General features: G+C 41.9%; 2 protein-coding genes across 2 annotated transcripts in view; one reads left to right on the top strand and one right to left on the bottom strand.

The window, feature by feature from the left end:
* ttc9b (tetratricopeptide repeat domain 9B) overlaps positions 1 to 7,657 on the top strand; it is a 30,112-nt gene extending 22,455 nt beyond the window's left edge. The window contains exons 2-3 of the mRNA XM_067594825.1: positions 1,181 to 1,363; positions 2,395 to 7,657. Of these exons, the coding sequence (XP_067450926.1) occupies positions 1,181 to 1,363; positions 2,395 to 2,489 (278 nt within the window). The 3' untranslated portion in view covers positions 2,490 to 7,657. The remainder of the gene's footprint in view (positions 1 to 1,180; positions 1,364 to 2,394) is intronic.
* Positions 7,658 to 10,774: 3,117 nt separating this feature from the next.
* map3k10 (mitogen-activated protein kinase kinase kinase 10) overlaps positions 10,775 to 13,614 on the bottom strand; it is a 37,880-nt gene continuing 35,040 nt past the window's right edge. Inside the window, exon 11 of the mRNA XM_067594824.1 lies at positions 10,775 to 13,066. Coding sequence (XP_067450925.1) covers positions 12,666 to 13,066 — 401 coding nt within the window. The 3' untranslated portion in view covers positions 10,775 to 12,665. The remainder of the gene's footprint in view (positions 13,067 to 13,614) is intronic.

The raw sequence follows: 13,614 nt of genomic DNA, 5'->3' as shown, positions 1-13,614 counted from the left end.
GTTATTCACAGAGCTGTCTGTGTGTCAAGGGCAGACTCAGAGGAACAAGGGAGGATGACGGGAGGGTTAAAAAAGGAGTCAGATCAGGGAGGGATACGGTGGGGTGGGAGAACCGGAGGAGACGTGACAGCACAAGACAAGACAGAGGAAATAGAGGGAAATTATTGTGATATATGTATAGTTTAGGACACAGGCAGAGATGGAAGGAGAGATGAAAAAAGGAAATTAAAAAAGAAAGATATTAAAGGATGAAGGAAGAAGAGAGGCAAGGTCGACCACGAGTGGTTGTGATCACCAGAGGAATAGTGTTTGAGTGATCAGATATCTGAGCCATCAGCAGGCATTTAAAAGCTTTAGTGGACTAAAAGCTGTATGTGTGTGTGAGTCTGTCTTTACTAATGAAGTTATTCCGACCTTAGCTGATCTCAGAGCTGCTTAGAAACTGCTACAGCGAAGTGCTGCTGCAAGACACATCTGTAGGATTGATGACTACAATGAAATATTATCCCAGAGTGCTTCAGTTTTTCAACTAGTAGAGCTCCAGTTGGTTCAAGTTGAGCTCACTCGGCCTCGGTACTGTACTTCAGCACTCACCTCTCATCCCGAAGGACTTCTGCGGTATCTGTCTCTCACTTGATCTCTGCATCCTCCCCCGCTGCCCTTCTCTCCCTCCTCCCCCCCCCCCCCCGCCACCCTCGCTTCTTCTCTACAACACATCTGCAAAGTCAGGGAAATAAGACTTAAGCATCCTCGCAGTCCAGTATTCACTCCATCATCCCCTCCCATTCTTCTATTTTGCATGTCAAGCTCAGCGGCAGCATGTAGAGACATTACTCTCCGACCCCCGCGGCTCAAACTGCTCGCACGACTTTTTGAGTCTTTTTTACGCTGCGACACATTAGTATTGGCTATTTATAGTCAGCTCACTGCCATCCAGAGGAAGCAATGTAGAGACTAAGTGTCACTGTGGCTCTATTAAAAGGCACAGAGTGAGATGTCAGCAAAATATCCCCGTCTTTGTTTATCACCCGTGAGACCCACATGTCATTTAAACTTCATTAAACCAGACTTGATGTGTTTGCTTTAAATAAGTGAGACAAAGCTGTATGTTTTGTCTTGATAATTATTGCCATTATTACAAATGAATCATATACTGACATGTTTCTTCTGTCTCCCTCAGCATGTCTGTTGCAGTCAGAGCTGGTAAACTACGAGAGAGTGAAGGAGTATTGTCTGAAGGTGCTGAGCCACCAGAGAGACCACTTCAAGGCCATGTACCGCGCCGGCATCGCCTTCTATCACCTGGGCGACTACGAATGTGCCCTACGTTACCTGCGTGACGCCAAGAACCGTGAACCCACAGGTCAGTTACACTCATATAATAAATAACTTACTATATTAGTACAACTGCAGGCTGCAGCTCAGCTCTTTAAGTTGAATTATAAAACACAAGCTCAAGGTGGTAAAAACACTTCTCACAATATCTGCAGGGAATTCGATAATTAGCCGTAATGTTTTATTAATTGTACAATGTAGACTTGAGTTCCTACTAGATTGTGAAACAATGGCACATGTTCCTGCAGGGCTGTTATAATGAGGTCATGTTCTTGGTAATTTTTATTGATTTATTGATTTTTTTTCTCTGTGTGTCAATTTGTGGGGTTTCATGGGTAATATGAGGGGAGTTGACATAATGCAATTAAAAACTTACATATAATGGGTATTTTATAAGCTGATTTCAGAATTTTATTGGGCTTATTATTTTTAAATTTATCATTCATTGTTGCTTATCTCCTCGAAAAATCTTTAAAACACCATTTCAAACCATGTTGAAAAGTAAAACAGTTAATTGAATAAATAAAATACACTTTTTTTAAATCATGAAGAACTGAGACCTTGTTGGTCTGTTAGTTTCAGAAGCCATTAAGTCTTATTTCAGTTTTGTGTTTTATTTAACATACTGTGATTTCTGCCAGTTTCTCTGCATGAAAAGATGAGCTGTCTGCACCAGAGTGTAGTTCAGCTTAGTAAAATGGCAAATAGTTGTTTTTACCTTTCAGTTTTTGTCTGGATTAAACAATAAAAATGATGTCTAACATGCTAATTAAGAGTTTTAGATGCGCTGACCTTTGGACAGAGCCAGACTAGCTGCTTCCCCCTCTATCAAGTCTTTATGCTAAGCTAAGCTAGCCAGCAGCTCCCTGTAATTTCATATTTAACAGACAGACATGAGAGTGATATCGATCCTCTCGTTTAACTCTTGACAAAAAAAAGTGAATAACCATATTTGCCAAAATGTCAAACCATTCAGCTAACAAATAGGATTAGAGTAAAATTGTGACTCCTCTCTTTTTTCAGCCTTAACATCAATCACATTTTCTCTCTCCATCGCAGACACCAACGTGCTGCGGTACATCCAGCTGACAGAGATGAAGATGAGCAAGAGCGGACAGCGGGAACGAGAGAGCGGCAAAGAGACCCAGGGCTAACCCTCGACCTTTTCACCCTCCTGACCCTTCGACCTTTGACCCTACATCGACCCGGCCTCTCTCCACCTCTGTTAACCCTCGACAGCACAGCCCACGGACAGAAGAGACAGACCCAATCACCTGCTAGAGCGATTGGCGGGAGACATATCAAGCGCTGTCTGCAAACCACCCTAATTTTCCATCTTCTTATCCCTCTCTCCCCTCCTCTTCCTCCCTCAGGTGCTGTGGTTCCTCTCCCTTAGACGCAGACAGTCAAGCAAACGTAAAAAAACAAAAAAACAACAAAAAAACAAGGAAACAGCTGTATTATACTCATATGAATCAGTCCTTGTGGTGGAATGAAAAAGGAGCTTCAAAACATACTTATGAATAACGGACATTTGCGTAATTTAGTAAATGTTTAAAAAAAAAAATTTTTGTTTCTGCTCTCTCTCTCTCTTTTTCTCTCTTTCACTCTGCCTTCTCTCTTTCTCTCCGTCTATCTCGGACTCTGAGGAGAATATCGGGGGTTGGGAAGCTCAACCATGAGGGCAGGGGTGTGTGTGGAGGCAGTTTGTAATAGCGAGGGGTGTGTGTGTGTGTGTGTGTGTGTGACACATATCAAGACCATATAGCCCAATTTGATTGTACATCCAACCCAACAGGGCTCACTCAGGCCCCTTAATCAGACTATGATGGGACAGATGTGCACGAGAAATCTTTCATCTAGTAGAGAAAAAAAAAAAAAACCTGCCTCTATGCTTAATCTGTCGCTCTGCTGTCTCACTTTTCTTTCCTGGATGCCATGTATCTCCATTTCTGGACTGTTTTTTCTTTGTTATTGTTTTCAATTCAAGGGCTAATTCAAGTGTTTGTAATTCGTTCCTGAGGTTTTTCATTTGCTTTCGCTGTTCATCATACTCAGCTGTTAATAGCATCTGCGGCAAAACGGACAAACTTCTGCAGCGGTTCTGCTGTTGTGGAAACTGGTGTGTCTTGAATCTGTTGTCCGAAGCCCCTCCTGGGTCATGTGTCATTGTTGTTGTTGTTTGTTGTCGTTGAGACTGTCCAAGCCCCTCCCTCTCCTCTCCTCCTAATCACCTCTCTCTGTTCTCCCGTTAATGATGTCACAACGGAAAATAGCCAATGGAATCGGAGTTCCATCAAACGCCCGTTGGCTAGATGGAGATCCGCTCTAACGTTTCACAACGAGCTGGAAAAAAAAAACCCACCTCCACAGCCAGAAACACATTTCTATGAGGAGGTCCAACCTTTTATCGCTAATGTTGACGCTTCCCAGACATCGATAACAAACCAAGTAGACTCTGGGCAGCGTTAGTGCAGGGAAAACAATCACATCTGTCCTGACATCTCAGACCACTCAGCTTTAGTGCAATTCAACAAGAGTGTGCTGTTTGAGATTTCTTCCGCTGTCACTTTATAGTATCTTGATCGATACAGTATCTGTGTTTGTAAGTACAGATAACACACAACATTAGCATTAGACATCACTATCGATGATATCCATGGCTAGCTGTCAAAAGATACATAAGATATGTGCTTCTCTTGTGACTTGTGAAGCCTAATCATTGATAATATCGCTTTTATTGATAGCTTTACCACAGGCTCAAATCTGCCTGCCCTGTTCTATGGAAGGTTGGATTGATCATATGTGAGAGCATGACCTGAATCTCCCTGAAACCCAGTTTCCTTTTTCCTGTGTGCAAGCCCACCTCCTGCATGTAATGTGCGGCTCCAGAGAGTTATTTCAGACGTATGGGATAGGGATTATATCTGCTCTATTGCTCTCTCTCTTTCTCTCATGGCATGCTGCCACTCAACTGTTGGCTCATACCTCTATTTTATCCATTCTGCCCTTTATAAACACAAAAAGAAGGTGACAGCTTGTGATCACAGCAGTAGAATAGGTATCAAGTAGGAAGCATATCTGGAAAAAAAAAGGCATCTGCTTCAGTCGAGGTGAGAGATAAGCGGTAAAACCCAATTTCAAGAGGGAAGTGGGAATCAAAGATTTCCCTTCTACATTTTCCAGTGACCTGCTAGGAGGTAAATAGGGACTTAATTGTGTCAATGGGACTCTAGAGAGATGGCACCATGCGTTGAAGAGACTGGCATTATACAGAGAGGCTCCGGTGGAGGGAGAAATAGGCCATCATCAGCCCCAACAAAGCAGCTGCAGCTCCAAGTCACTCTGGCAAATAGAAAAGTTTAGAGCCGGGAGATTTATCACCTAGCTGGCTGAAAGTATGTGGACACCTGCATGTTACACACCCATATATGACTGCTGAAAACAATATGTTGCTGTGACAACCTCACTCCACCTGGCTGCAGAGATTTGCTCCCATTCAGCCACAAGAGCATCAGAGAGATCGAGCACTTCCTCCCATAGGTGTTTGTTGGGGTTGAGGTCGGGGCTCTATGAGGGCCAGTCAAGCTCTTCCACATCAAACTGGGAAAACCATTTCTTTATAGATCCGCTTTGTGCACGGCTGCATTATCATATTGAAACAGGAAAGGGTTTTCACCAAATTGTTGCTACAAACTTGAAAGCACAACCTAGGAGTCAGGACCCACCAAAGGGGTCACAAGATAAACCTAAAAAGGCCTTGAGATTAGAGCCGCAACAGAAAATTAATTGGCAACTATTTTGATAACTGATTAATCATTTTAAGTCATTTTTTAAGAAAAAAAATTCTGTAGTTTCAGCGTTTTAAATGTGTCCTTTCTTATAGTAAACTGTATATTTTTGGGTTGTGAACTGTTTTTATTTTAGGTTGCATCTTGGGGAATGGGGATCAATTTTCTGAAATTTCATTTTTACTGGTTAGTCATATCTCTGAAAATGATTCAAAGTGAAGATTCTGAGAAAAGAAAATCACTCTTTGGTAACAAAACATCACAACAGAGACACATGCAAACCTGTTAAGAGAGTTTGTAAGTAAGTTGACAGAATTTCAAAATCCCCCCAAAAATGACCAAAAAGTCTAAAATATGACTGTATACAGCAGTTTTAAGATTATCCTTGATTGGAACGAATAGCCCAAAAAAACGAGTTATCCACATTACTATGACAGGATTGTCCACATACTTTTTGCCACATCTTCTGTCATAATCTGAGATATTTTCTGGGATATCAGTTATATCAATATGACAATAGTTCATATTTAATTACATGATTCTATTACAGCAACATGATCAAATTTTCTGAACTTGTCTTATAACTTAATTTCTCAGAGACCAAATTAACCCTTAGATTACATCATATCTAGTAGGGCTGGGCAATATGGACAAAATCAAACATGATATTTTTGACCAAATACCTCGATATCGATATTGTGACAATATTGTAGGGATGAATATTGGTGCTTTCACAAAGTATTTACACAATGAGATTTTTGATAAGTAATCATCAGTAATGTGGATACAATGACTAAGTAGCCTTTTAAAACCAGGAAAAGACAACACTTATGCCATATCACGATAAGACGATATCTAGTCTCATATCAGGATATCGATATAATATCGATATATAGCCCAGCCCTGACACCTAGTTAGTATCACCGAGCTGTAGTGTTGATTCGGGCTAAAACATCTGCCTTCCTCACTCCTGATGTGCCTCTGTGCTCTTTTCTTTCTTTCTGTCTCTCTGCTTCTCTCTGGCGCTGCTCTCCCAGCAGAGATACAGTAAATCAACAAACAGTGAGAAGTGGCACCTGCAGGCTTGGTCTCCATGGCTGCCTGGGCTCAGTCTGCTCACCCGTGGGCCCCTCGGGGATAGGTCTCCTCCCATGGTCCTCTCTCCATGGCACCAGTCTGCCATCTTGTTTTAGTCTCGCTGTGCGTACGACCGTCTAGGGGATCACTAGCTGCACATAAAGCAGGACGCAGGTTCATCTCTGGCTGATCAGTTCTCTTGATAAATGGCAGGACTGACTCCGAGGCTGTTATCGTGAGCATAATCTGCCAAACACGCTGTCTGTGCAAATAAAGACACCAGGGGCCAGATGCATAAACAATGAGTACGCACAAAAACCATGCATACTGTACGCCATACCTGCACATAAACTGATATTTACAAACACAGAATGTGCACACATCACGCATTCTTCAGACCAGACGTACACATGTTTTTTTTAAAGGGTGATGTGATGAGGTGGAGATGAAATATAATGTGAGAGACAGAATGTTTTAGTAAAACATTGTTTGGGTTGATAACCAGCTGCAGTGATTGTGTGATTTACACAGAGATTTATAAAACACCAATCAAAGACCCATTTACAAAAATTCTTTTAATTTACACAGGAGTCGATATTGTATTTTGTTGTTAATATTCTTTTTTATCCTTAGTTGTGTCACATCTTCTGTTTAGATATAAGTGCTACAAACTAATAATTGATTACATTTCTGAGATATCACTGCTAACGACGCTTTACAGGTCCATGTGATGAATTAATGATATGGACGCCAGAAAGAGCCACACAGCTGTGCATAAAGGTTGCGTGTTATGACAGATGTCCCAGCTGTTGGAGAACCTCGCCGGTGCAACACAATCCTGGGTCTTCATCCATTTATGGTTAATTGTGGGAGAGGAAATGAGTCTCGTGTACGTGCGCCTGTAGTTCCACAAAGACTGAGATTTATAAAACAGACACATGCATACGCACAGTTTTATAAATCTGACGTAAAGCATGCATATGCGTATTTCTGGCTTTGTGCGAGTTTTGTGCATCTGGCTCCTCTCTACTTCAGTGTAGCTTTGAGAACAAAAAGCACAAGCAAAAGAAAAAAGAGACGGAAAAGTTAAACTACTGGCTGTGTTCTTTTTTGCTCTTTTACTTTGATGTCATTTGAGGTAAATGTTTGTCAAAATGTCAAAGTAGTTTTTTGTGAATATATGATACAAATGTACAAAAAAAAAATTAACAAAAATGGAAAGTTTTATGGTTGTGAAAAGCTTTACTTTACTGAATTACTTTATTGACAGAAAAGAAAAGCGAGAGATAGAAAAGAGAATTTAACCAGCTGCTCCACAGAGCTGCTTTTTGACTGTGTCCGTATTTGTTGGTATTTCTGTTGACGTCCCTTTCTTTAAAGGGATCCAGAGCCGGCTCAGAGTATGTGCAATGACCCTTTGACCCACCCACCCTCTGAATGACCTTTCACCCGACTCATCTGTTTCTGTATACAGTAAAGACGACCAGTAACGCAGGAGTGGATGAGAACTCTGAGGAACTTGTACCAGAGCGCAGAGCTGCTTCTCACAGCGATGGACCTCCATCCTTCTTGTTTCTGTGTTGATGGAGAGGAAAAAAAAAACATGAAGCTGGAGACATCAAGGCTATGACTGCGTTTTTGTCACTGGAAGATTTGTCTCGCCTCGCTCCCAAGAGGCCTTTTTCCATTTAACATCCAAATACCACAGGTCTCCATCACTGGTTTTACTGAACTGCTAGCCCGGGAATGCACTATTGATTGGTAAATGAAGATTATGAATAAAGTTTCAAACAAAGAGGAATGATGTTGTTTTGTGGTTTGAAGTCATTTCAGTAACATTTTACTCATGGAGGTGAGTTTACTCGTCATGGGGAGAAATACTCAGCCTGTAAAAACAGATTAAGTTTTCAAAGTTCATTCTTGACCTTGGAAACAGCTTTTAACAAAACAGTCTCACCTTAAGGTCCATTTAGTGTTTCCAAAGTCAATTATGAAATCAACTGCTTAGACAACATGGAAGAGACGTCTTTAAAGTGCTCAGAAAAAAAAAGTGGAAATTTGAACTTCTGCAATTGCATGAAAACTGAGCAAACTACATCTGCTGATGAAGATTATGTGATATGATCGAAAGCTCCAGAACAGCCACAACATGGACTTTAAGGTGAGACTGTTCAGACAACCCTGGTGATGTCATTAGGGGTTATCTTGACTTGTAAAGTCTACAAACATGGAGTTTGAAAGATGCAAACAGTCAGGAAGTGTCTACTGAACAGAGGTGCATTGTGGTAAATGTAGGATCCAGATTTTATAAAGCCTGACTCCACCTACAGAATTAAAGTCAGGATATTTTGGCCTCTGCTGCATCGATTTTGACATTTTTTTCTTTAATCAGTCTTTTGCAAGTCCCCAAACTTTATGGAAGAAAAACTTGTCACAACCTGGCTTTAAAAGTGAGTTACACACAGAGCAAAGAGCAAACACTGAGAGGGAGTGAGATACATTTACAGAATTGGTGTCACTTCTTAAAATTTATCTTTATGTCACGTCACTGTTCGTTTTACTTTCCTTACAATATATTTTATCTTTTCTACTTGATCATTTCGCCCTTTTCATCTTATTTTATTCTATTACATTCTTTGTACTTTTCGCAGCCTGGTTTTATTTAATTGTATTATCTTGATTTTTCCATGTAAAGCACTTTGTAACTTTGTTTTTAAAAGTGCTTTATAAATAAAAAAAAATTCAATCATTATTATATTATATAGACTCAGATGCTCCAGTCTACTGCATCACTGACAAGCTCTCAACTCTACTATCTAACATCTTGACAGACAAAACGTCAAAGACAAAGAGTCAAGCCTGGGCCACCACAAAAACCCAAGACTTAAAAGTCAAAACTGTAGCAGTAGAGTCTGATTGTCCAGACTTAAAAAGCACTGTGCAACATTAGACTTTTGCCTGCCTGTTAAATTCTTCCAGGCTTCATGTGTCCAGATTGTAACACACAGCTTTTTTTTTCTACTTTCTAAATTTTGAGCCCAAGCTGAGGTAACACTGATGACATCATCACAGAAGACCTTATGCAACTGTTTGTACAGAAATAAACTGACTTTGACATATAAAACCAACAGAGTGCCCCTTTAAACATCCAACACAGTTTCTAAGAGGTCTGCGTCTTATTCTAAAAATCACTTCTCCGCATTTATCATTACAAAAATACAGATTTAATCATCTTTGTGTCAAGTTGTTCTGTCCTTAAAATGGTTTGTGATGTCGGTCGTTTTGAAACAGTGTCACTTAATAGCTCAGATTCATTGAAATATACTAAGTGCATAGATTTTTTTTAGTATCAAACTGAATTTGTGGTGTGATGCTTTCATAAAAGATTTAGTTTAAGACAAAGGGAGTCCTTCGAGAGATCTGGGGACACACCAGCTGGCAGCCAATCTGGTTAGTTGTTCATGCCTTCACTTCAAAATACACAAACACACTGTTAGCTCTCCCTCTCTGTCCATCTCTCATCCAACACTGCCACCACCTGAATGTATGTTCAAACTGTGTGCGCACTGACAAGATCGCTCCCTGAAACAAAGGAAAAAAATGAGAGAAATATGGTGAAAAACTGTTGAGGAGACAATGATGGGAAGGGCAGAGAAGGTGAGACACATGTGATGTGAGTCATCGCTGCTGTAAAGGACAACAGGCAGATATAAAAAGACAGGAAAGCACAGAGTGTCTTCTGTATTCACAGACAAAACACTCCTGTTGTGTGTGTGTGTGTGTGTGAGCTGTGAACCGGCCACGCGACGCTCAGCCTGCCGAATCCTCTCTGCTGGCTCTTCAACACCTCTCACCCTCTTCCTCACTTCATTTTCAGTCCCGTCATCCCCCTTTTTTTCTCCCTTTTTTTTCCCTTTGTTGTTGCTTTTAATAGCATCACCATGGAAGTGAGGAGAGGTTGCTAGGTAACTGGCTGGCGTCTAGAAGGGTTTTTGATTGGCAGTCACACTGACAGACACAGCAGTGGAGTGTGTGAGGATTTCTGAGTGTGTGTTTGTGTCACCTGCATACACTGCATGTGTCCGGAGTCGTCTTTGCACCCAAGGGTTGTACTGTGAGGTTAAAATTTAATACTTTGTTTGCCATTCTGAGGATTTCTTTCCTCTCTGACATCTTAAATTTAACTCAGTAGCTGTTTCTCTCTGCATGAAGGCACCTTCATCTGCCTTTTATGGTAATTGCAATGTCAGAGAGCGACTATGGGAATGCATTACGTGGAGAAAAACAGCAGACTTGGAAATGATATGACATCATAGGCCACAGTGGTGACATCTAGAGGATTTTATCTGCTACTGCGGTGCCCTTTGTTACTGCTGCTGCATGCATGTGACCCCCCCAGATCATGTTAATGGACGGGTTCACATTTTTTAAGTCTGTCTTAAAAGGACAGTCAGGTGCCCATATGAGCACAGAAAGACCTATCTTTTAAACTGTTTCCTGAAAACAACAGTTGACCATCAGATATTACTGCACACAAAGAAAAGAAAATCGATGTAGCAGTGACACTGAAGCATCTTTCTTTGTTTTTTATTCGTCTCTCAGGGCAATCATTCATCACTTGTCACACTTATTCCTCATTTAACCCAGAAAAGTCACAAGTTGAGACTGGAGACAACATGGACGTTTCAGTCGTTTCCTTGGTTTTCCTGTTATATTAAACAAATATATACAGATATCCCAGGAAGAGCGTCATAACAATAATTAATCCTTTCCAATAATAACAATAAATTTAATAAATACTCAGTGTTCTTAACCACACGAGGAGAATGAGTCCGGGCTCATTCTTCTAACATGTATGGGATTGTCTTCATCCCATACAAATAATAACACACACGCATATTCACACACACACACACATACACACACACACACGCACACACACACGCACACACACACACACGCACACACACACGCGCGCACACATGCTCACTTAGAGAAATTTGCACAGTCAAGTAAATACCATCTGCAGTTTAACCGTCCACTGTACGAAAACAACTCCGGAGATGAAAGTTGATTTGTCAGCTGTGACTAGAGCGCTTTGTGCCGAGTCCAATCGTCCGCAGAGAGACTAACTAGTTGCACAACATGGCTCCTAAAGTGCCACTGATGTTGAATACAGCAGGTGAGGGGAGGATATCCAAACAGTCCTAGACGAGCATGAGGTCGAAGTTGTTTTATGGAAATCAGGTAGCATTTTTTTTTCCTTCAACGTCTCCTTCTTTGTGTCCATCTCATGGATCCATCCAGAGTGCTACTGACTGCTAGTGAGGAATGTTTTCAATCGAAACATGAAAAAGACAAACGGATGCGTAGCGACTTGTGGACTTATTTTGAAGAAGTACTGCCTGTAGCGTACAGCGAACCATTCACACGTAAAATAACATGCACTGAAAAAGCACCGGCACGCAAAAATGAACCCATTTTGTTCAGTAATATATACACATTCACACAAAGAAAAAACACACCTGGTCTGCCAAACCAATAGAAAAAACTTTTTTTTTTTTTGCTAAGAGGTTACAGCAGGGATGGTGCAAGCACTGAGAAAATAAAACTCTGTTTTTACTGTACAAGGCTGAGGATAATAACCAGTCCACCAGTGCTGTGAGAAAAGGCTTTTTCCTGTCTCAGTCTTGGAGGGAAGAGGACGATGACCCCCATGCAGAGAGACAACACATGAGGATGAAGGCAGAGCTGATGTTTCACAAAGCTCTGACGAAGGAGAGTTTATGAGGGATGTTTGTGCACCGGCAGAACAAACGGCGTGCAAAATAAGAACAAGGACACTCTCTATTAAGGATTTCAAACAGTTTAAACAGCTCCTGTGCTTCTCAAGGAAACACTCCCAAAACAACAACCAATGTTCAGGTGTAATAGTGAATGAATATATTTGTGTGGTCTTTGGATAAGTGCGGTGAGATAAGTGGAATGAGGGCAGCTACACAGACAGGCAGAAGCACAGGCAGATGGATCGAAACGAACAGTTAGCAAAGTCAAAAAGTGGCTTCTTAGAGTACTTGAATGGCTTTTGAAGGTTGTGAGTCTTGAAGGAAATGAAGCCTGGGCGTGGTGCGCTGAGGAAGTGAACGAGGAGAAGGTAGCAATGGCTTCCTAAAGGTGAAAGTGGGTAAGGTAGGTGGGTGAGCACATTACAAGGCTTTTAAGAGGACTCGTGGACCCTCAGTGTCGTGCAGGTTAGTGAGAACTACAGGGGGAAGGCTTGCTTATTAGGACACTCGGTTGAAGGGCACACGAGAGGGATGGCTTCCAGTAAGTGCCTCCAAACAAACTTCAGTGAGTGCACTCGCTCGGCTCAGACATCAGTAGGCATTCCTCACTGTCTCCTAGTGTCATGGGAACAGGTTTGTATACAAAAACTTGGAAATGTTCACCGTCTGCTTCTCACTACGAGTACTGCTGTCCACACAGAGTGGCAGGCTGCAGCTGTCCACACAGAGGAACAGTGTGGTCCGAACTCTGCCCCTCCACGTCCATGTCCATCAGGTTTGGCCGCGCCGTGCTGGCGCTGCTGTCCCCGGATCCGAGGGGGCTGTCGCAGCTGCTGCCCGGTGAGTCGCTCAGGGTCCGGGAGAGAGAGCCCAGCTTCCAGGGGTCGGCTCTCATCCTCACAGGGGTGGGACGCGGCCGCGGGGCGAACTCGAGCGTCTTGGGTCTCTCCAGGGGGCTGATGAGGCAGAGAGGATCCGGGTCAGGGATCGGTGGAGCCGGGGCTTTACGCCGATGAGGGATTGGGAAGAGGGTGGAGGGGTCAGGGAGTCGAGGAATGTCCAGAGTGTCCTGCGTACCTGAATAATAAACGAGATAATGGCAAGAGAAGAAGAAAGTACTTAATTTCTGTAAACTGTAAGTTGATTGAAAACGCAGCATTTGGGTCACAGATCTTCATCAGGCATCAAACTCACAATATGAAACAAAAGCATCTTTGCAGAAGAGCCACAAGATGCAAAAACCAAACCAAAATGAGACAAACAATATATCTCAACAGAAATGGCCATCATGAAACGTCTGATGATAGTTTGGTATTTTCCTGAATTAAAAATAGTTTCCCACAAGCACTTAAACGCAGTAAATGGGAAGAGATTTGAAAGCAGTTCCTCCTCTCACCAGCATTATCATATGACTACGACATAACTTAAGGTCTCTCGAGAAAGAAGATGAGGAAGATTGTGTGATGTGAGACGAATGAAAGCTCCAGGACAGCTACTAATGCACCATGTGGGTACTGCTGATTGGAAATCACTCTGAACTGAGAAAGTGAATTGTTTTTAATTGGCAAGAATATTGATTCTTTCATGTCTTTCAAGTTATATTTTGTTGTACTATATGTGATTGT

Source organism: Thunnus thynnus, chromosome 7, assembly GCF_963924715.1.
Source record: "Thunnus thynnus chromosome 7, fThuThy2.1, whole genome shotgun sequence".
In the NCBI taxonomy this organism is placed as follows: Eukaryota; Metazoa; Chordata; class Actinopteri; order Scombriformes; family Scombridae; genus Thunnus; species Thunnus thynnus.
The sequence above is the reverse complement of the archived record's forward strand: the minus strand, read 5'-3'. Positions and strand labels throughout refer to the sequence as shown.